The 19,693-nt window shown below is 39.9% G+C and overlaps 1 protein-coding gene across 1 annotated transcript in view; it reads right to left on the reverse strand.

Moving 5' to 3' along the window:
* The window catches only part of DNAJC13 (DnaJ heat shock protein family (Hsp40) member C13), a 110,343-nt gene that overhangs the window by 15,434 nt on the left and 75,216 nt on the right, over nt 1-19,693 (reverse strand). The window contains exons 37-48 of the mRNA XM_037061279.1: nt 17,447-17,631; nt 16,958-17,032; nt 15,788-15,907; nt 14,678-14,857; nt 13,810-13,977; nt 11,390-11,503; nt 9,627-9,743; nt 8,382-8,559; nt 6,287-6,378; nt 4,561-4,660; nt 3,306-3,380; nt 2,980-3,092 (exon numbers count right to left, since the gene is read on the reverse strand). Of these exons, the coding sequence (XP_036917174.1) occupies nt 2,980-3,092; nt 3,306-3,380; nt 4,561-4,660; nt 6,287-6,378; nt 8,382-8,559; nt 9,627-9,743; nt 11,390-11,503; nt 13,810-13,977; nt 14,678-14,857; nt 15,788-15,907; nt 16,958-17,032; nt 17,447-17,631 (1,517 nt within the window). The remainder of the gene's footprint in view (nt 1-2,979; nt 3,093-3,305; nt 3,381-4,560; nt 4,661-6,286; nt 6,379-8,381; nt 8,560-9,626; nt 9,744-11,389; nt 11,504-13,809; nt 13,978-14,677; nt 14,858-15,787; nt 15,908-16,957; nt 17,033-17,446; nt 17,632-19,693) is intronic.

The following is a 19,693-nucleotide window of genomic DNA, read 5'->3' on the forward strand; positions in this document are numbered from 1 at the left end:
CCATAAAATAGTGAGTATGTCACTTTTCTTGGTCATGTCAGAGTTCAAATAGGAAGTGATAACTCAATGGTTTGCTTACTATTGTTTTAAGTAAAAAAAAAAAAAAAATTCGTGAGACAAATCCTTTGATCATAAGCCTTCAGAGCTATGTGTCCAGGTTACTCAGCTATTCTAAAACTGGGGTCAGCAAACCAGGACCAAAGGTGGCCTGCCCCCTGATTTTGTTTATGAACTTTTATTAGAGCCCTGGCTGGTGTGGCTCAGTTGGTTGGAACATCGTCCCGTAACCAAAAGCTTGTGGGTTTGATCCCTGGTTCAGGCGCGTACTAGAGGCAACCAATCAATGCTTCTCTCCCTTCCTTCCTCTCTCTTAAAAAAAAAAAAAACAGTGAAAAAAAAATGTCCTTGGGTGGGGACAAAAAAATAAAAAGCAATATGCTTGTTTAAAATAAGTTTTATCAGAACACAACCGCGCCCGTCCACACAGTCACTGTCCAGGGCTGCTTTCCTGGTACAATGGCAGAGCTGAGTATTTGCAAAGATCACATGACCCACAAAGGATAAACTTCTATATGACTTACTATATGTCCCTCTACAGAAGAAGTCCACCAGCCTCACCACTACCTCACATCATGTGCAAGAATTCACTCAAACGGGTCTAAGACATAAATACAAGAGCCAAAACTACAAAACTCAGGAGAAAACATAGGCGTGGATTTTTATAAACATGGATTAGGAAATGGTGTCTTAGACATGACATCAAAAGCACAAGTTATAAGAACAACAAAAAAGAGTCTGGACTTTAAACGACACCATCAAGAAAATGGAAAGACATCCACAGAATAGGAAAAAATACTTGCAAATCAAATTATCTGGAAAGGGACTGCTGTCCAGACTGTATAAAAAACAATTACAACTCAATAGCAAAAGACAAATAGCCCAATTGAAAAATGAGTACAAAATGTAAACATACTTGTCTAAAAAGATGTATCTACGGACAATAGGCAGATAAGAAGATACTCAATGTCGCTGGCCACCAGAGAAATGTCAATCAAAACCAAGAGTTACCACCTCACACTCAACTAGAATAGCTATAACCGAAAAAGATACATAATAACAAGTGTCAGAGAAGATGTGGAGAAATTAGAACTCTCACAATGCTGGTGGGAATGTAAAATGGTACAGCCACTTTAAAAAACAGTCTGACAATTCCCTGAAAGGTTAAACTAGTATTACCACATGCTTCAGAAATTTCACTGAGAATAAAAACACATATTCACACAAAAACTTGTCAACATATGTTCCCAGAAACATTACTCAGGGTAGCTAAAAGGTTGAAACAACCCACATGCTCAACAACTGATAAATGGAAATAACAAAATGTGGCGTAGCTATATAATGGAATATTACTTGGCAACAAAATAAATTAAGTACAGATACTTGCTGCAACATGGATGAGTCCTGACAACTTCCTAAGTGACAGAAACCAATCACAAAAGACCACATATCATATGATTCCATTTGCATAAAATGCTTAGAATAGGCAAATCTATGGAGACAAAAAGTAGGTTAGTAGTTACCAAGTTCTTGGAAGAGGGGAAAAGGGAAGTGACTGATAAAGGGAGTATTTTTCCACTCTGGGTGTATGAAAATGGTCTGAAATTGACTGTGGCTGCCCAATCTATAAATATAATAAAATCACTAAATTATATACTTTATATGTGGGAACTGTGTAATATACCAATTATATCTCAATACATCTGTCACCAATAAGGGAGGAAAAAAGCTCACTAACCCCAGTTCTAGAATCTCTCCATGCAAATCAGTTTTTCAACTAGGGAGCTGACACTTGTATTTTCCTATACAGAAAATTTAAATATAAATACATTCACCTTGAAAAAATTTGTTTTTCATGTATTTCTAAAGTCAAAAATTACTGAAGAGCTCAAAGTCAATAGCAGTATATATTTATTTAAACACCTAAAACATCATTTAAAGTATGTAATAAATATCACAATTAGGCCTGGCTGGTGTAGCTCAGTGGATTGAGCACAGGCCTGCGAACCACACGATCGCAGTTCGATTCCCAGTCAGGGCACATGCCTGGGTTGCAGGCCAGTTCCCAGCAGGGGACGCATGAGAGGCAACCATACATTGATGTTCCCTCCGTCTCTCCTTCCCTTCCCCTCTAAAGATGAATAAATAAAATCTTTAAAAAAAGAAAAATAAATATCACAATTATGTGCTACCCAACTCTAGCTTTAAGACAACTCAGTGTCAAATATCAGGACTCTTTCATACTTTCATGGACTCTTTCTATAGGCATCCAAATGTAATCTTCTCCCATCTCATCAACTTTATTAACTTTATTAATGACCGACTATTGACTTTATTCCCAAAATACAACTGTTTCAGGTGTTGGAACAGATTCTCAATACGTGGATTGTGAGATCAGGCAAGAAAAACATAACTGAATCCTACTTGTTTTCCTGATGTCAAATCAGGCTCTGGAAGCAGGGGCTCGGGAACCTAAACTCACGGTGCTCCCTCCCACCTGTCCCTGCTGCTCGGCAGGCTGGCACAGATGTGCTTCAGGAGCACCACTTCCTGTGTGACTGAGCTAATTAGAGAACAAGGACACTTTGACTACAGCTGTGTCTCGAAGGAATTCTCTGCAGAAGTATGCTCTGTCCTGACTTACCTATGCTTTTGTTCTTTCTTCAAGGGAGATAAGCAATCATCACCATAATACGAACACTCTCTTAAAACTTCTTAAAACCAGTGTAGGCTGCCCTGACTACCATTTCTCTCAAACTAGCAACGTACAGGGACCATCAGGTACGCTCCACCTCCCTCCCCTCTCCCATCATCATCTCCTTACCCTCACCTTCTTGAACTTTAATAAACTTCATGAAATCAGTATCAGAGTAACAGATCTCTAATAATTAATTTATTTCTAGAAACCTATTTTGTGCTCACCTTTGGACCTATTAGTTTATCTGCTGTCATTTTAGCAAAAAGTTCCGCTGTTTGGGCTCGAACCTGTGGATGTGTTGAATTGCAGAACATATCTAGTAAATAAATTAGAGCCCCTATGAAGGAAAAACAGAATTAGCATTTATACTATACATAAAAATGTAACTTTTTAAATCAGCAGGATTATTTTCAACCTTATTTTAACTCAGTGCAATTGTTGTTTTTTTTTTAACTGTAAGTTTTCCAAAGTATTCTAGTTTATACACCATTCGAAGCAGCTCCATCCAGTTATTGAGCATAACTGGACAATGAAGCACTCTGTACATTACCTTTTGCCATTGCTTCTTTGATTATTTTTGTACTCGATGTCAAAGCATAGAGAGTTTCCAGAACAAGCTGACGACCTACAGAGGAAGAGACATTCAAGGAATGTATCAGCAGTAAGTTTACATTTACTGGGTATCACTTCTGTGCCACGCACTGAACTAGGTGCTCTTAAACAGGGTCTCATACTTAGATCTTCACAAGAACCAGCGAGACAGACATTATGGCCTGTGATGAATAAAAAGCTGAGGTCCAGTTTAACCCAGTCCAAGATTTCGAATACAGAGTAGGGCTTGCCTCGGCTTTGTATCGAGGTCTGTCTGACTCCAGAGTCCACATTCATAACCAATATGCTATGCACTGCTCACTGCTTTCTACCTCACTGCTCACAGCACAAATAAAATCTTCTCACATCCTGACACCTGAGTACACTCTAATCAGGCAACTAGGATTTTTTATCTGGTGCTATTATCTTCCAGAAAGGAGCAGGAAGAAGCAGCTGCAACACACTATTCCAATCCAAGACTCAACAGCATCCTTTTGGACGCGGTTTGTGCACCTCTCACTCCTTATCATCGAAGTACACTGAGCTGCTGGACTTGACTCTTCCAGAGCCAATGGCAATGACAGACAGCTGACCAAAGAAGTGATGATCTGGCATAGAGGGTGGAGGCTGCCAAGTGTTAAAACAGCAAAGGCTAATTACCTGGGGTGGGCTCAGTTACCATGCAGGAGAACAATACTAATTAGTACATACTGTATTACAAACAAATGAGGTTGGAATATTTTAAAAAAAATTGATCTCATTTTGGTGGCAGTAATCTCATCACTAAATCAGTAAAGAACAAATAATGAAGAATTCAACTCTAGGCTGAAGGAAGGGTTATTTTTATCTTAAGCACTTTTTTCTACCATCCAAGACCAATTATGCTTTTTAATAAATCCCAGAATATTAGTCAATCCTCAATTACTCATGTGTAGTTCACACTCAACAAACCAAAAATCCTCAGTTACTTCACTTTGCTTTTGGACCTCATCTCCAACTTTCAACTTTTGATACGGAAAATGCAAAATAATTATATTAATTTAATACAACATAATTAGGAAGACAAATTCAATGTAAAGAATACCACTTAAAATATTCCAAAACTAAACATGGACAACACTACGTGAGAGGCTTTGCATCATCTACTAACGGCTCCCCTCTAAGGGTGGGCCACGCTGCGGTTTCTGAAAGTCCACTCGAGGGAACACACGTACTCGATGGCAACGAATGCAGGAGTGCCAATAAACTGGACAACACCATGGATTCAGCAATACTGTTGACACAGTCTTGGTTAGATGTCACTATATTCACAACCTGTAAATTAATAACAGGATGTTAAGAGTTTTGGAAATAATTTCTGACCTACATCCAGTTAAATCAAATTAGCCAGACTTGAAGTAAATTTAAGACTTTAAGTGAGAAAAATATCTGGAGGACAAAATATTTAATTTTTAGGAAAAAAGTAATTTTAAAAGATTGGCTTTATTATTTGATCTTTTGAAAACTAATAAAAAATGTTAATGCTCCGATCTATATTATGTACATTAGCTTCCTGTTAATTTGGGGGTAAGATTTAGGCATAATGTTCTAACAAGTATCTTAGCAACAATTCACAAGCTTGTGGTTTAGAAAAGCTTTCAGCCCTACACGTTCCACAACTGTGGTGTGTACAGTAGTATTTTCCAATTACAGATTTGGGGTGGAGTGTTAGGAAGACAATGACCCTCACTACTTGGACTGCTTTTACAGGGAGAAAGTTAATGTCTTCAGGGCCCAGAACAATAGACTGTGTCTATCTTTCCATGCTAAAGAAACAGGCATTCCCCCCCGCCCCCCGAAATGACCTCTCTAACTTTTACAGTACACATCTAAAGATCAGTGTCGCTAAACTTGAACCAGATGGTCAGCACCTCAAAGCAACATATCCTAGATTTAATCGTGTTTATTTAAAATGTTACAAAGCACCTGAAGGTATTGAGTAGAAAAGCATGTATTTCAATTAAAAGAACATGTTTAAGTTTCTTAACCCATTTCACTTTTGTTATTAAAAATCTATTTGAAACAAAAGTGCAATCTAAGAACATGTCACACATATCATTCCCAAACCACTTATTAACCCATGACTCCAAGGCTGAATCTGGTGTTTTTTAAAATAATAAATTGTGTTACAATGAGCTCGAACTTCTGAAAACTTATCCTGGGGGCTCCCTCTGGGCTGCCTGGATAGTGAACAAGCCCCGCCCCCCCACCAGGAACTTCCTGCTTCTGCCAGAGGAAAAGGCTCCGCCCCAAGAGCTTCCCAGGAAACCAGTGGTCCCCTTCTCCTGAAAGCAGGACCTCTAACTTCTCCTGGACCCCTCAGACCTACAGGCTTTGGGAATCTGGCTTTCCTGGACAGTTCCTGCTAACGGTAGAATACCCCAGTTGTCCACCTGTACCCTCACTGCAAAGGTTGCTTTTGAACTTGACCCATAAGAAGAGAGAGCAACTGGGGGGAGGGCAGAGGGCGTTTCCTCTGGAACACAAACCCGTTATGTAACCAGCAGAGCTCCCTGGTCTCAAATGTCCCTCTGTGGGAACGTGGGGAAATCAGAGAAACCCTTTCTTAATTGATCCATGGCTTCCAAGTACCTGAGTAAAGTCCATTTCTTAACCCACACCACATGACAATACACAATGCATCTCAAGTTCTAATGCATAACAGACAATGACCACAAAAAGAATGACCTTGAACTGAACTACATAACATTTGCTCTTCAAAGTGAATAATTCAAATTTTAAAAACGTATTCACTTGGCTTAATAGGCAAAATGAAAACAAACAATAATAAAAAAATACATGTGAACTTCCATTCAGCTTCAGATGGTGATTAACCAAGGCTCAAACCGTGTATCATTAAGGGGTACAAAGGCAACATGCTTTAGTACAACATTCTTTTACCTCCAAAGCCAACTGCTGCACTTGACCAGCTCCGTGGACTCGAAGAAGAGAAAATATTAATTTAAAGTGCCCAATGCATTCACTTTCAGAGCCTAGGGAATAAAAATAAAACGTTTATTTTTTTATTTCCTAGAAACGTTCTAAATTTCGAACCTTCAGAAAACCAGCACTCACTGTTGTTTGCTGTCAATTACAAGTCCGTGATAACCTTTCCTCAGTTCGTGTGACATGAGGTGAGTAAAGTGTTTCTAAGAAGCAGTCAACCTTAGGCAAAGAGTTAACTATCAGAGTTTCTTACGTTTGTTTTGTTTTCACTTCCAACCCCACCCTTAGCCTCAGGCTAAAAACAAGATATTTATCAACTACGAACTTAAAATTAAAAGGTATAAGGTGGTAATTATACTTTATCCCTAGACCTTACAGGTGCTACGCACCCTCACTGCACCTGGCCTACCTATGTTCCGGGAAAATGTGAAGTCACTTGGGTTTTAGTAAGACTGGGTTAGAACTCTGCCGGCTGAGAACTACATTACAAACCAACAACCGACATGCATATTTAGAGGTTACTTGTGAAAATATGGAAAACTAAACGGCATTTCCATGCCTACCCACCTTAAACCCCAATCCCACATATTCACCACCACTTTGTTGTCAATAAAACAAAGATTTTCATTCAAAAACAGAACATTAAGATTTTGTTCAATGTATATTTCCTTTCACTATATGAGAGTAAAACATAAAGTATAATTTGTAGTCTTTTGAGGCCTCATAATTCACTACAATGCCTCAACCAATTCTATAAACAAGACTGCTTTTAAGTTCATTTTTAAACCACTTCTTAACTGGTAAGAATTATCATAAATACACTGATGTCACATAAACCATGCTTCTAAATTAAAGAGAACTTGTGGTCCTGATACACAAAACTTACACCTGAGACCAAAATGCAGTCTGTGTGCAAGCCCTGCCTCAATGTTAGTGAGCCCCAAACAGTGACTGGTTCTGCTGATCACTTCGTGCCCACGGCAGCACTGGCGGCGCTCTACTATGCCAACTCCAAACAATAAAAAATAAAGTTTTCTTCAGACTTTGTAACACTGCCTTTAACACCATCCCAGTGTACCTTGAAAATGACTAATTTTCCTAACAACATTTACTGTTGTTTTATAGTTGACTAATTTGTTGGCAATAAACAAAAAGTCAGAATTTTAACAGTACTGTTATACTGAAAAGAGCAAAAAAGTACCTGGAAGATAATTGTTAAAAGTCACTGAAATTTAATTCATACTGTTTTAGATTTTATATTCTCTATGTCTTATCAAAGTTAGAATTGGAAGAAGCATTCAGATGTTCACTCATCCGTCTCCCCTGGATTCAGATAGAGTAGTAATGTTTTTGGAAATGTCCTCTTAAAGATGTTAAAAATAAAAATTCTCACACTGTCATGATTTCGAATTTTATATATACCAACAAAACTTTAGGCAGCTTTTGAAAAACGTGAGTGCCCAGTCCTGACCGGTGTGGCTCAGCTGACTGGGCGTCATCCTGCAGAGCGAAAGGTCACAGGTTTGATTTCCGGTCAAGACACACGCCTGGGCCTCGGGTTTGGTCCCTGGTCCAGGCGCCTGTGAGAGGCCGATCGATGTTTCCCTCTCACATTGGTGTCTCTCTCCCTCTCTTCCTCCCTCCCTTCCCCTTGCTCTAAAAGTAAATAAGTAAAATCTTAAAAAAAAAGAGACTAACAGAAGAAAATACTTTAAAAAAATGAGTGCCCATATGCACATGGCATTTAGATCATCTAATCAATCTAATTTAAGCACTTATATCTGGTATATCAACTATGTCATCAACTTGAAATTTTATACTGTCAAATTCTTCTGCCTTTCAACCCACTGAGATTCTTATAAACATGGTGCACTGACCTCTCCATCTAGTCTACTGTTTACAGGTAAAAATGTTATGGGGTCAATTCCTCTTAATGTTATACCAAATACGGCATTATAAACCAGTAATTTTCCCTGATAATACTGAGAATCGGAATTTGGGGGGCCCTCTAACTGTAAGAACCTTATAGATCGAGGGTACGGTCACACACCTGGGTTGTATTTTATGACGTTTCTCAGAGCCTCCAAAGCCATTTCCACTCTCGGCAAGCGGTCTCCATGCTGCTCTGACTCCACCTTCGCGGCGTGTGTGATGGCCATGAATGTGTGAAGATACTGGGCCTGGGAGCCTATGTAATCCAAGAGACTGGCAGCAAACGCTTTTGGAACCTAAGTAGAGAAATATTTAGAGACATGTGTGCCCTCAGAAATAACTTATAACAAAGACTGCAGAGTAAAAAAAAACAAACAGCAAAACAACAACAAAAACTCAAACTATGGAGGTGATTAATTATATATACACATAAATACACCTATGAGTAAAATCGGCAGGGGCACAACAGCCAGCTGCATTATGAGGCGTTCCTTGACGTTGTCTGTCAGCACATTAGACACACTCCCATCAGTACTTTGGTGTAACAGTTCTCAGATTAGCGGGTCTCTTCTCTTGCCAAATGTAACTTCTATAATTTGGTTATATTTAAAAACTATATGTACTTAGAATATAAACTCAAAGGACAGTTTTCAAAGAAACTTTACAAATCACTGAATTCATTCTGCTTAACAGCTAAATAATATACATTATGGTTTAGTAAATTCCTTTTTTGCAAAGAGGAAAGTCCAAAATAAAGTTTCACTTCTTCCCTCCTTACAGATCAATCACCAAATCCTCCTTGCCGTCCCTGCAAAAACCAAATGAAAACAAACCCACGCAACCAAGTATTCCTGCATGATCCCCAAGCACCAAGAAAAAAACAACGCTCCTCACTCACTCCTGGAAGTGACCGAGGGTCATCATAAGAGATGAGCTGGTGTGCCCTCACGCATTTTCTAAAAAAAAATCTTTTGTTTTCCACATGTATTGTCTTACTTTCTTTTAATAATGGGCCAGAGAAGGACTTCTAGATGGTGATGTGACATTCTACACAACAGAGTTGACTGTGTAAATGGCCTGCCACCTCCATAAACTGAGACATATATACATGACAAGTGCATAACATAAAAAATAGCCGGGCAAGGAATGACTTCTTATGAGTGAATCAACAGACTTAAATTCTTCAACGTTTAAAATAAAGAGGCTCGTAGTTATCAATGGTCAGCACATCACACACCAGGGCGGTAGACAAAGCATTTGGCAAAGAACAGGAATTACTTCAATGTATACAGTGTGATAAACTAGTAGCTTTCAATAACAAATGAGCAAAAGTACGAGACAAAACTACAAGTAGCTAGCTTACCTCCAGCTGGAAAGTAGGAACTTCATTATACACCCGAACAAAAATCTCACCTACTATAAGCTCTTTGGCATGATCACTATAGACAAATTCCGATCCGTAAGTTTTGTCACAATCACCCTTTTTAAAAAAGAAAATAAACTGTTAGATCGTAATCAGAATCATTAGTGTCTGGTTCAAAAAAATCTACCCATATTCAGCTTAACAACTTTACAGATAAATAACTTAAAAGACCTATTCCTTTTCCAGAGAGAGAGAAGAAAATGTGGTGGGTCAAACACACAGCACTCGCTACAACTGGAACAGGCATCAAATCGTTATTTCCAGTCCAAAGATGACTATTGTAACTCATGTTCAAGTTTCAAAAGACCACAGAGGTCAGCCAAGGAGGCGTCTTGGCTCTAGTGTTGGTACAGCAAGTCCGACACTTGGCTCCTGTTACCCCCCTCAGCAGACATTCGGCCCAGTCAGATGTGGGGTGACAGGGCTAAGACACAAACACACTTGGACTGGATTTAAAAAGCACTGTATTAAATAAAGTGCTGGAAAACAGCATCTCTGAATAAATAGGCTGGCAAAATCAAGAAGACTTTCCATTTAATGAAAAAGGAAAGAAAAGAGAAACAGGAGGGGAAAAAGTCCCAATGAATACACAGTTTAGGTTGGACTAAAATAATATATAAAAGTATACAATAAACTGTAAAATGCTAAAGAAAGAAAAAAAGAGATGTTTTTCAAGAAGATTTTATTTATTTTTAGAGAGAGAGGGAGAAAGAGAGGGAGAGAAACATCAATGTGAGAGAGAAACATTGATCTGTTGCCTCTCACACGCAGCCCGAGTGAAGACCTAACCCGCAACCCAGGGATGTGTCCTGACCGGGAATTGAACCGGCAACCTTTCACTTTGCAGAATGACGCCCCATCAACTGAGCCACACTGGTCAGGGAGAGATGTTGTATGTCTTTTCTGGTAAAACAATGGATGACACACAGAAATGCAAGACCTATTTTCCCCAGCTTTGTAATTCTCAAAACTTCCATCTATAAAGAGTTCTGGATGACTATCATAAAATTCGAAAAACAAATTTTGAATAATTGAGGACGTAACAGGAACAGTTACTCTTTAACCAACACCAAATTAGCAGGCATAATTACTTTTAAACCACCAAGACTCAACCATCTACTGTATGTACCATCCAGGCTTTCTCCTGATTTCCCACCCTACTGTTTGTTACTGTTTTTTAGCAGTTTAACATCTTCTCCATCGGAAACTGTCAGGTTTGGAGAAATTATTCAATTCTTTTTTTTTTAATGAGTGGACTGTAAATAAAGCAGTGCACATTATTATTATCTAATTGGCACTGGCCAGTATTATAATGTGCTCATTAGTGAGTTGTATGGCATCCTAAGGTTCATAATGAGTAATTAGGGTACACATGATTGGCATATAGAGAAATTATTCAATTCTGATACCAAAAAGCAACTGTGATTTACTGGGGAAAAGAGATTGAAGACAACAACTAAAGGAGGGCCTGGCTATAATAGAAGATAGCTACATGTAAGTGGTTACAAAAACAACAAAAAATTCCTAACTTATTAAGTACAATAAGAAGTGTTCTTATATGGACCAAATATTAGGTGGCAAAAAGGTATAAGCTTGATTAACACCAAATGAACAACAGACTTCTGTTTTGTCAATACTGAGTTACATTTCCAGAGATTCCATCAGAGTAAATCACCCAAGAGACTTGTAATACAATAACATACTTTTTTAATCATGTTTTCTTGTTGAAATTCAAGAAATTCAAGTAGTTCTGCCCTTGTAGAATTGTTCCATATCAAGTAGGGGTTCTCTGTGTTGCTGTTAAGCATCTTCAAAATCTAGGAAACAGTGTAAGTTTGGTAACATTTAGAACAAATACTCAAGTTATCGTTTATTAAAATTGTCTAATACATTTGGTAATAAGTGCCTCAGATATAATGGAGCTCAATAGTAAGGACCTCAATAATTCTAACAAGTCTGATAACATCCATTTGCAGCTGAGACAAATCAAGGCTGAAAAAGGGCAAATTATTTGCCCCAGGGCTCACAACCTTTAAGTGGTAAAAATGGGATTCAAATTTGAATGTTTCACTTCACATTGTTTTTAATTTTTTAAGTTTGTACCCCCCTTTTTAAAAATATATTATTTATTTATCTTTAGAGAGGAAGGGAAGGCAAGGAGAAGAGAAATATCAATGTATGGTTGCCTCTCATGAGTTCCCTGCTGGGAACTGGCCTGCAACCCAGGCATGCGCCCTGACTGGGAATCGAACCGTGATCGTGTGGTTTGAAGGCCCAAGCTCAATCCACTGAGCTACACCAGCCAGGGCTGTTTTTAATTTTTTTAAATTGATTTTAGAGAGGCAGAGGAAGGGAGGAAGAAGGGAGAAAGAAGGGGGAGAGAGAAGAGGGAGAGAGATAGAGAGAGAGACAGACAGACGTTGATTTGTTGTTCCACTCATTTATGCATCCATTGGTTGATTCTTTTATGTGCCCTGACCAGGAATCGAACCCACAACCTTGGTGCACCAGGACAATGCTCTAGCCAACTGAGTCACCTGGCCAGGGCCTAACTTCACATTCTTAACACTGGCTCTGCTTTGGTAAAATTTACACAAGATTATTTTGTGTTAAGGCATTTAGTAAACAGTAAATATAAACGTAAAAGGAACCATATTGCCTTTACATACATATATTTGAAAACAAAATCTAAGTCTTTAAAAAACATACTCCTAGGAAGGGAAATAAAATGTATGGGCAGAGTCTGTTCCGGTCTCGTTGGCCAAGCCCTGATTCAAAAGTGCAGTACGCAGTTCTGCAGACGTAGCTTACAACTGCCCCCTGCCCAGTGTGCTCTCCCATTGGCTAGCTCTCCTCGACAGTAAATACACATATCAACTTTAAACGCTCCTTCACACGTTTTAGTAAAAAAACGTTTTCATTTACAGAGCTCTATGCAAGGAGGAAAGCAGTGTGTTATTACCTCCATCTTACACAAAAACATCCAAATCTTGTTTTCAAAATGTTAAATGGCTGAAAAAATGTATCATTAGGAAAACTGTGAAACCTTGAGAACTAGCAGTTTAAAATAAGCATTTAATAAATCCAGATGGCGTTCAGGCTAAGATTTCGAAATGCTTCTGCTTTTTCATTTGTTTTTTTTTTTTCCCCTGCAGTAGTGAATTAACAACTTGCTAGTATTTCTGGAAAGAACATTTCTAGTCAGCAAAACTTTTCACATTAGAAGACACAAAGTCCAGAGAAAGAACGAAGACCCAGAGTGCCATCTAATGCCCCCTTCTCCTGTCCAGGGGCACAAGAAAGCAGTGCCCAGCACTGAAACACAAACCCAATCAGACAGATTCAGTAACAGATACGCCGCTTGTGAATTTTAAAAACAGAATCTAAGGCTTCGCAGCCGTCTATTCAACGGATTTCTGTCGGTTAACTCTCCAGAGCTGCTTTGGTAGGCAGTTCTCAGTGATCCCCACAAAAGAGGCCAGAGGAGCTGGGGGACCTGCCAATGTTAATGCGTGTGTGTGTCTGCACTTACCGTACTTTTCAGACTGTAAGACGCACCTTCCCCCCAAATTTGGATGGAAAATGAGGGTGCATCTTATAGTCCGAATGTAGTATTATACTTACATTGGTGAAATACTATGTCATGTATGTTATTAAATATTTTCCCACATTTTTTGCTTCAAAAGTCCCCCCACACCCCATTTTCCTCCTCTAAAACCTAGGTGAGTCTTATGGTCTGAATAACATGGTACTTTCAGGATTTCAACCTTGCATCTAAATAAGTTATACCTTACGAAAAACAGCTAAAACAGACTCCGGCCTCCTGACTCCCAGTCCTCTCTGCACAACGTAAAACCCTCCCACATCTGCTCTCGTGCCGTCCCTTTGTGACTCGAGATCCATTAAGAGAATCAGGGTGGCGCCACAACTGAGCAGCCGTGAGGGTCGTTTGCACTGAACAGAAAGACTGGGCTTACAGAGAGGGTATCATTAGCATCAATCCACAATAAAGTAAGTTTCTTGGCTGAGGGAATAAGCATGGAAACATTTTCAAATTTTAGGTTTTCCCACAGCAATACTCATCCCTAATCATCAAAACCCAGGCTACCTCTGAAGCACATACCTCCGTGGGACTGACCACAGCAAGTTTCCTAGCAATATAAGGTGTGAGCATGCCAGACAAACTTTTCCGTATGGTTGGATTTTCCGGGGTTGCTTGCTCTTCCGGCAGATACCCTCCAAGGCGACTAAGAGCACGGACACTCATTTTGGCAAGGCTGTTTGCTACTTCCTGTTTAAAAAGATTAAGACATTACAGTAGCTCTGTTATCTTATACAGATAACCCAATGGCTTTATGAACTCAAACTGTATGAAACGTATTTAAAAAGCAGAGAGCAAATGACCAAGAAAGATACAAGAGTCCCCAACACTGATGTTAAAAGAGTTTATGCCTAAGACCCTACTCTTTTATTTATACAAAGGACCATCAGGATCTATGAACTCATTTATACCCAAACAGTATCTCGTAGATAACTGGAAGAAGCACATTTTGGGATTGGCTGGAAAATAGAGAACAGGCAGGAATACTTGACTGCTAAAGGCACATACTGACAATAATATGAATAATGAATGAGAGTAAACAGGGGAGAGAGAAAAAAAGGCATGTAAAATTCAGGTAAGCACTCAAATGTCTGAGGGAGCTAGTCCCAAAAGTATTGTTGTATGTCCCTGTATTATAAAACCACAATTTTGCAATCATAAAGGTGACACTGAGTAATCAGTTAAAGATTAAGTTATTCCCAGTATTTGCTAATACAAATTCTCTCGTCTTGAATCCTTCCAGTATAAGTGGTTAAGATAAAAAAAAGTTTGGGGGCTTAAAGAGCAATAAACTTAGTTATCTCATAAAACAGTTTATGGGGATTCTGGATAGTTGAAGCTTTGCTTCACACGAACATATGGTTTGGGTTCACCCTCAGCACTCAGTTACCTGCTGGTTGGTTTCTTCGCTCTTCTGAATGCCACTCTCTTCCAGTGTGTAGTCGTAATTAAACAGATAGCCAAGCATGTGCCACAGAATTCCAGCCTGAAACAGGTGTGTCTGCAGCCAGAAATCCACAGCGAAAGAACTGACACACTCAACCCCAAGTGCAGCTACCCGGGGAATACTCTGTGAGAGTAAGAACAACGAAACTAATTACAGAGTTAAAAGAAGCTCCCAGGAGGAACTGGATGCATGTCAGGCTAGTTATCTTATAATGCAAAATATTCACCTCCTCTTAGATTTCCATTTTCAATTTACATCTGAATCCTACATCCTTCAAAGCCTAAAATTAAAAGTGGCCCTGTGACAGAACAGAATTACTACCTTTGAGGCTAGTGTTCAAAGACTTGGCAATAGTTTTCTTCATTTCACTTCTTGAATTTTCAATTCTTTAAAATACTGACAAGGAATTTACAGCAACCCACACGCCAGTGTTCTTAAGTGTACCGGTATCTTTAGTGCAGGTGTACAAATTTACTTCTTTAGATGAGTTTATTCTTACTGAACACTTCTAAGGACATCAGGTAAACACAGCTGAGGGCACACTTTCATCAGACCCCTTACTCCTGGATAGTAGTCCGCATCAGCACCCCGGTCCTCGTCCCTTCCAACACAACTCTCCCTCTGTCCAGTCACTTCCCTCTCTGCTTCCCTCAGCAGGCCGGAGCAGGAGGGAACAGCGAGCTCTCGGGTCCATGAGGATGCTCCCACGCGGCAGTGCCTTGCCTAGGTTTCGGGTTTTATGTGTGTGGCCCTGTCCTTTCAGTAGACGTATTCAGTCTAGTCTTCTCCCTTTCTTCCCTGCGTTTCTTCTACTGTTCAGATGAGACCCATTTCTCTTGAGATATGTCACTCTAGTCTCATTCTTTGTGGGTCAGCTTAGGAACGAAAGCCTTCACTTGCAGCAAGGCTTCTGTGAAAAATGCTATTTGAGATCCAAATAGTTAACTTACGAATAATTTGGGGGAAAAACGACTTGTTTATAAATTGGAGACTGGCTACTTGAAAAGAAAACTCATTGCTGACGACCTGGAAAGCACAAAAGACGAACTCTACCTTGCCGAAATAGAGCACCCGGCAAAGATCCTTGATGATGCCAGGCATTTCTGTGATCTTCTCCCGGCATTCTTCAAACTGCGCAGCCACACTGTAGCATTTGCTTATGTGCCCACACACCTGCAGACAACACCATTGGGGGGGGGGTGTTACATGTGCATTCCATTGACTCTCATTAAGACAGTGGGAGTCAAACCAGCAGAGATTTATGAATCACGCTGAACAGTATCTATATAATGCTCCAACATTAAACAGGCTATTCCCATCACGTCCCTAGTACTTCTGGTTCGGACTCCCCGGGGCTGACACATCACGGCCCCTATGGAACATGGGCCGACTCGACCATGGCCTGTCATCATACGACCAGGGAGCTAAGAATGGTTTTTACATTTTAAAGGAGTTATTAAAAAAACACCACCACAAAAACATTCAACAGAGACTGTATGTAGCCTAAAAGCCTCAAATGTTTATTCTCTGGACCTTTATTAAAATGCGTGCTGACCTCTGGATTAAAATATATTTTCCAGCTTATTAACATTGTAGAATCATAATTCTATTTATCCACTACATTTCAAAGTAGAAGATGAAACTCAAAAAGCCTGTACTCAATTGTTTTATAGGTGTATTCTAAACTTTGCTGGCATAAACAAAGGGCCACAAAAAAGGTGCATTCTACAATGATCTTAATGAATTCTTGATGGGTGTACTATCAAAGAATTCAACTATTATAACCATAACAAAAAGTAAACCAATTAAAATACTAGGGATAGGGAAGGGAGGCAGGAAAGGAAGTCAGAGAAGGAGATGAAAGATAAGTGAAATAAGAATGGCAAAACGGCAAACATTTGAAACTGGGTAATGGGGACACAAGGGTTCATATACTATTCTGTACTTTAAGAAAATAAAAAAGCCAACAGATCACAAGTGACTTAGTGAGCGCAGTGGTTCTTAAAGTGTGACGCACAGACCATCATTATCACCTGCGAATCTGCGTAACCAAGTACATCCTCAGGGCCCCACCGAGACCCACTGAATCAGAAACACTGTGGGCAGGGCAGGTGGTGCTCAGCAACTATGGTTTAATGAACCCTCTGAGTGGTTTTCATAGACGCTGGAGTCTCAAATAAAGGCACAGTGTAGTTTTCTTGGAACCAAATGTTTCGGCCTCACCTGTACTGACATGTCACTTGGTTTACTAGAACGATTCAAGACAGCCACACAGCGACTAAATGCCTCTTGCAACACCTGCCGAGAAAGAAGCCAGCCATTAAGCTCCCATTCTACCTGAAGACTGAAAGCCTTTTCTGGGAGAAATAAATATGAATAACCTTTCAGTATCAGATACTGGGTAAGATGTTTACTCAATCAACATCTGTTAAATAAATAACAGTTTCTTTTAAAATGGTCTCAATATGATACTTTATAAACAATATTCAGCTCACCAACTCTGAATCCAATACTCTCCAGTATACATTATGAAACAGAGCTCCATTTCTACCTTTAATTTTTACTAGAATATAGGAAATATAATATTGTTATCTGTTGGCATAAATGAAACAAACTGTATCAACTCTGTACTTGGCAAATTCTCTATCGCCAAGAGTCACGTGATGTGCCTGAACTAGCGTGAAGGTCAACCCAAAGGTCACTCCGTGTTACCTCGATCCCGTTTTCCCTTCTGAGCTCTTCCGCGTTGAGGGCTGAGCAGCTGACAGTGTGGAAAGCCAGCTCTACAGCAGCAGGCAACAGAGGAGACTCTTTTGAGAAAAGGAGGTCATCTGAAGTTTCCATTGTTATAGTCCTGATTAGCATGGGGTATCCTGCGTATTTATAAGGCTGCAGATCTGAAACAACCAAAGGTCAGTGTTGGGAGAACAACAAAAAACTGACCATACCATGACTTTAAGTAAGTTAATTTTGACACTGTTCAGTTATAGTGCCTTAAAAAAAAAGCTAAAATATTCAACACCTTTTATGTCTCCTAATTCTAATTTATAAAAAGAAATGAAAACAAGTATAGATCCCTTGGATCTTTTCTAGAAAACTTGGTTTAGTTGATTCTCTAAAATGTTTCCACTACTAAAAGAATACTTTCTGGATCAAAAACTATGGTGCATTTACACAATGGAATTCTATGCTGCAGAAAGGAAGAAGGAACTACTACCCTTTGCAACATCATGGATGGAACTGGAAAGCATTATGCTGAGCGAAATAAGCCAGGCGGTGAAAGACAAATACCATATGATCTCACCTTTAACAGGGATCTAAACAAAACAAACAAGCAAGCAAAATATGACCAATGACACTCAATTACGGAACAGGCTGACAGGGTCGAGAGGGGAGAGGGAAGAGAATCATAGGGGAAAAGGGGATGGACTCACATGAATAAGTATAAAGGCCACATGGACAATAACTAAGGGTGGGGGGAAGAAATGGGAGGGAGGTGGGGAGCATGGGGTGGGAGGCGGGCAGGGTTGGGAATGTGGGACAGAAAGCTGTACTTGAACAAGAATTAAATAAAAAAAATTTTTTTAAAAAGAATACTTTCTGGTATATTGACTTTAGTATGTAGTGGTTTTGAGCCTCTGCAGAATATTTACTTTCTACACTGTCCCTGTGATCCTTGTAACTTTTCCCCTGATCACAGACACGAAGACACAGCCAGCACACCAAAGACTATATTAACAACTGTGATGTTCATACTTTGTAAAGAAAAGAGACAGAGAGAGACATCTGATTTAAATGAGAGCAAATATTTTTAAAAAGATTTTATTTATTTATTTTAGAGCGGGGAAGGGAGGGAGAAAGAGAGGGAGAAAGAGAGGGAGAGAAACATCAGCGTGCAGTTGCCTCTCATGTGCCCCTTGGGGACCTGGCCTGTAACCCAGGCACGTGCCCTGACTGGGAATCAAAGTGGCGACCCTCTGGTTTGCAGGCCGGCGCTCAATCCACTGAGCTACACCAGCCAGGGCAAGAGTGATTATTTTATACTCTACTTTCTGAATAATAAGTGTACTTTTCTTTCTTTTCACCAGTTATTATAAAATGAACACTCAGAAATACTAACTATAATCTGTTCTAGAAATACAAAATAGAAACAACCTATCAGCCGCCTTTTGTTGGCTCCATGTGCTGATAAGTGTTAAGTGGAAGCTGAGATGTGCAGGTGCCAACTGTTCCGTCCCCTTCACTGACCGGAAGGCAGGAGCATGCATGCTGGCACTGACTGGCGTTACCAGTGCCTATGAAACCCCTCTGGGAATCAACATGAAACTTCTACTTTTGACCAATAATCTGACTTAAATTACCTCATTTTTCAAGTGATTTTTTTTACAAACGCCCGCTGCAACCAGTCTTAGTAATCCTAACACATACATGCCTATATGTGGTAAGAAAGAATAGTGAATAAATTTTAAGCCTATCAGATTAGGTCCCCCACCTCAAAACCCACTGGGTATAAACTCCCTGGAAAAAGTGTAAAACATATCCTGAAAAAAACATTCTGACCTTGATGACAAATCAGTGACAAGCCACAAGGGAACCTTGTGGCTACTAGCCATTAAAAAATAAGTAATGGTTTGAAAAAGACGCCTTTGAACTCAATCTGACCAGTAATAAATGTCATATAACTAAAGGCTCACACCGTGTTCTGTTCACGTTGACACAAAGGTGACGCAGTCACTGCCCCCCGCTCTTCCCTCCAGCATGCACATGGACCGCAGCGCCGCCGTCTTCGTCTTCAGTCACCCAGCACCCCACCTGCTTGTGCCGGATGCCCTGTCCCGCCTTCCTTTCCTCCCCGCATCACCCTGCAGAGCAATGGATTGCCTACTGGTGCTGTGAGCCCAGCGTCACATCCAAGCCAATGGACACCTGCCACACTGAACCCAACCCGCACCGCAAATC

The sequence above is a fragment of the Sturnira hondurensis genome, unplaced genomic scaffold (assembly GCF_014824575.4).
Source record: "Sturnira hondurensis isolate 20B ecotype Veracruz unplaced genomic scaffold, ASM1482457v3 Scaffold0013299, whole genome shotgun sequence".
In the NCBI taxonomy this organism is placed as follows: Eukaryota; Metazoa; Chordata; class Mammalia; order Chiroptera; family Phyllostomidae; genus Sturnira; species Sturnira hondurensis.